This window comes from Chaetura pelagica, unplaced genomic scaffold (assembly GCF_000747805.2).
Source record: "Chaetura pelagica isolate M959 unplaced genomic scaffold, ChaPel_1.0 scaffold104, whole genome shotgun sequence".
Taxonomy (NCBI): Eukaryota; Metazoa; Chordata; class Aves; order Apodiformes; family Apodidae; genus Chaetura; species Chaetura pelagica.
The window spans coordinates 10136764-10141157 of NW_009953786.1; the positions used below are offsets into that span (position 1 = coordinate 10136764).

Sequence of the window (4394 nt, forward strand, 5' to 3'; positions counted from 1 at the left end):
GCTTGTTCATTTCTTGTGTACTCTCAGGAGATTTTGGGCAGCCCTTTTGTTACTGGTGATGATGAAATCAGCCATACGAAAGATTTACACACAAAAACAACCTTGAAAGATTTAGTATTTGGTATTTTTGCAAGATGTTAGCTTTGACTTTGGAAACTACCCAAAACTCAGTGACTGAATGTTTAGCAAAACAAAACTTTTTCTTCAGCTGCTGCAGAGTGAAACTTCACCAGGTTTCATATAGCTTCATAGTAGCACTTCTGATGTGGAGAGACTGAACCCAGATGCTTCAAGCTTTTGGAATAACTAGTTTGGGCAAGCCTGGTTTGTCCATCTGTCCATTTGTCACAGCAAAAGAGACTGGCCCTGTTCGGTCCCACGTACAGGCTCCCTGCAGTGTTGCAAGCACAGGGGCCAGCCTTCTTCTCCCAGCTTATCCCCATGGGAGCATATTTAAATTCTAGGTTTGCATCTCACATCCATCTCCACAAGAGACTGAAGAACTGTCCCAGCCCAGTGTGAGCTCCCCAATGGAAAGGGGAGCAGGACAAGCACCCTGTATCAGGGGCATCCCCCCAGGGCATCCCAAGCAGCTGCCTGGGCCAGCAGCTGCTGAACTACCTGGCAAAGCCATCTGCCCAGATCAGAAGGCTACAGTGAGATAAAGTTACTCAAGGATGACTGCGCAAATGTGAGCTCGGCGGTTTTATTTTTAGTCAAACTTAAAAATAAAAATCTGTAAGTCATGTGTAATATAATAATTTTAGCTGCTGCCAAGACATGCTAAGCAACTGTTAGGAGGAGGGGGAAGACCCATGCTGGTACAGCGGGGACCCTGTCTCCTGGCTGCCCGTGACTGGCTGTGGTCACAACACCCAAGCGGTGGTACCAACACATTGGGACAGTTGGTGTGTAGGTCTCACTGCCCCAGAGTTGCTCTGCTTAAGGCATTGCTAGCCCTTGCTCTTTTGAAGCTGCCTTGAGTCCTTTCATTCTCCCTCTCTGCAAAGACGGGGAATCACTTGAGGCAGTACTTTACCCCTCCTCCACCCCTCTCCCCCTGGCTGTCTCACTATTGGTGTTTCATTACTGTTTATCAGTATTTAAACAACGGAATAATTAACTTAAGACTGATTGTATCAAACCATTAGAAGCTTTGGACTTTTCCTGCAGGCTTACAGCAGCTTGGAGGACCATAAACATAAAAGAGTGCTCTTAAAGATAGGTTTAATCTTAGTCTAGTATGCCTTCGAAGTACTGCATACGCATATAAACATCAGGCTTATTGTTCATTAGAAGCAAGGCATCAGAGAAAGACATCCCCCAAAGGAATTTTACTTGCCAAAGGTATCATTACTGTTGCTCAGCATTCACTGTTCTTTCACATTCACTCTTAATTCTCTGTCTTTCCATTTTTCTTTCCTATAACGCATGCTTTTCTTGTTAGGATGCTGGTTGTGTGAGGTGCACTGTTTCTCAGCACCCTTTCTCGTATATCTTTCGAAACAACCAGAAATGCAGATGAGAATTGGTGGGAGGGAAAGAGGTTCATTTTCCATAGAGTTTATTACAGGATAAGGCAAGGCAGGTTTTAGGAAGACAGGGGGAGACTGTCAACACCTTTTGTTTTTTTTTCCAAAGCATGATGTGATTTAGGAAAGAGTTTCATTTTCCATAGAGTTTATTACAGGATAAGGCAAGGCAGGTTTTAGGAAGACAGGGGGAGACTGTCAACACCTTTTGTTTTTTTTTCCAAAGCATGATGTGATTTATTTATGATCTTTTCCTTAGCAGATAATAAAAGAGTTAAGAAGACTTTGTTGCCTCGGGGTGGCTGAAGTCACTAAATTAAACTCTACAGAGCAGGGAGAGCACCTCTTTTGCTCCAATAGCCAAAATAGCCCAATATAAAATCATGAGCTTTTAGCGAGGCCTGAGTTGGCTAAGTGTTCGGACATGTGGCCATGGCTGCAAGTGCAGTACCTGCAGCCTCCCTGTTCTGGCATTTGCTTAGAAACAGGGCGATCAAATCCCAGTGGAGTTGGAGATGATGCCGGTGTCTGGCTCTGACCAACCTGTGTGCAATGGGGGGCATCTCCCAGCACAGAGCCCTGCCCGGACACCTGGGTGTGAGGTGTCTGTAGCAGAGGGAGTTCAAAGCACTGGGGGGAAAAAACCTACACTTTAATGTCCTGGCTTGGAGCCGTCTCTGGCTCTGGGCTGCTGCTGTGAACAGATCAGATGGCTGAGGTTCACTGCTGAAGGGCACGTGTGGCCATAAGGAGCTGTGGCTTGGGAGGGGGGGGAGGGCAGCTGCTGCCTCTGCAGCCCTGCCCAGTGTGATGTGAAGTCACTCTGCTAGTGACTCTGTGGTTCGAAGGTTCAGAAGTGACCCACCACCTTCCCTCTGCACCACTAATAGCTACTTGTTGCTAACGTAAATATTTTGTGTGTGCAAGTTCTCGGGTTCCCTGCCGTGCTTCCATGATTTTTAGGACATGGCAGCGTGAAGGCAACGTTTGTTGTTGCAGGGGAAGGAGAGGCTGGAAGAGCGATCTGGGCACCTTAGAGACATGGAGAGTTTTCCCAGAGGAAGGAGCAAGTGAGCCTAGGGAAATAAGTGACAACTGCTAAATGTGGCAAATTATGGCCAGAGTTGCCAGTCTGCCTAAAGTTTTAGTCGTGTTTGTGATGCGTTAGCAGACGTGCCCAGGATTTTTGCTGCTGTTTGCAGAGCAGCTGTCAGCTGCTCCTTGACACAAGAGCAGCAGTTCCTGACTGGTTTTGTTTTTTCCAGAGGTTTTTATTTTACTGGCTTGCTGTTTCAGTATGTCTGCTCGTTTGTTCTCCTTTCCCAGCGCTGACGGTGTGACTCCCCCCCTCCCTTGCCCACCCTCTCGTTGCAGAATCCAGAGGAGCCGTCAGAGAATCGTGCTCACGGGGAGATGATTCCTCATGAAGTCACTGGATCCCTTGCAGAAATCAAATGTGACTTTCCATTTATCAGACTGAAATCAGAGCCAGCCAGACAGTGAAGCAAGCACAGTGGAGAGGGGACAGCGAAAGATGAAATCCAACCAAGAGCGGAGCAATGAATGCCTGCCACCGAAGAAGCGAGAAATCCCTGCCACCAGCCTGCCTTCAGAGGTGAAGCCGGTCCTGCCAAACGAAAACCACCGTGCGGATAACCTAGCATGGCTTCCCAGCACACCTGGCAGCCAGGGCAGCCTGGGTGGCCGGCACCGGCCCGGGGGGACGTTGGCAGTGGAGGCGGGCTTGCAGCAGGGTTTGCACAAGTCACTGTCTGCAGGGCTGGACTATTCCCCACCAAGCGCGCCCAGGTCCGTTCCAGCCTCTACCACTCTTCCCACAGTGTACTCGCCTGCCCTCTCCCAGTCGGGGACCCCCGTTTCCCCCGTGCAGTACACACACCTGCAGCACACCTTCCAGTTCGTCGGGCCCCAGTACAGCGGATCGTACACCGGATTCATCCCCTCACAGCTGATTTCCCCCACAGCCAACTCTGCGACCAGCGCCATGGCAGCGGCCACAGCCGTTGCGACCACTCCATCCCAGCGCTCCCAGCTGGAGGCCTATTCCACTTTGCTGGCCAGCATGAGCGGCTTAAGCCAGCAGGGGCACAAAGTTGAGCCGCACCTGGTCAGGACGCCTGGACTGATCGCTGCCGGGTCTCCTCCACCCACCCAGCAGAACCAGTACGTCCACATTTCCAGCTCTTCCCAGAGCACTGTCAGAAACGTCTCTCCTCCAACCATCCCAGTCCCCCTGCACCCCCATCAGACAGTGATCCCGCACACCCTCACCCTCGGCCCTTCCTCCCAAGTGGTGGTGCAATACACCGACTCGGGCGGCCACTTTGTCACCAGGGATGCCCCGAAGAAGCCTGAGAGCAGCCGGTTGCAGGCGATGCAGGCCAAGGAGGTACTGAACGGCGAGATAGAGAAGAGCCGGAGGTACGGCATTTCGCCCTCTGCCGACATGGGTCTAGTCAAAGCAGGCAATAAACCAGCTCCCCATCATTACGAGACCAGGCACGTGGTGGTCCACTCGAGCCCTGCTGAGTACGGCGTGCGGGATTCCTCAGGTGTCCGAGCCTCCGTCATGGTGGTCCCCAACAGCAGCACACCCACGGCGGACGTGGAGGTGCAGCAGGCCACCAACCGCGAGACCTCTCCCTCAGCCCTCAACGACAAGGGAAGCTTGCACTTAGGAAAGCCAGCTCACCGGTCCTACGCCTTGTCTCCGCAGCAGGCTCTGGCTCACGAGGGGGTGAAGGCAGTGGCCACGCTGTCCCCTCACACCGTCATTCAGACCACCCACAGCCCCTCCGAGCAACTCCCCGTCGGGCTGCCGGCGACAGCCTTCTACGCCTG

General features: G+C 51.8%; 1 protein-coding gene across 1 annotated transcript in view; it reads left to right on the plus strand.

Moving 5' to 3' along the window:
* The first annotated feature begins 3066 nt into the window (after positions 1–3066).
* The window catches only part of ATXN1 (ataxin 1), an 11179-nt gene continuing 9851 nt past the window's right edge, over positions 3067–4394 (plus strand). The window contains exon 1 of the mRNA XM_010000945.1: positions 3067–4391. Coding sequence (XP_009999247.1) covers positions 3067–4391 — 1325 coding nt within the window. The remainder of the gene's footprint in view (positions 4392–4394) is intronic.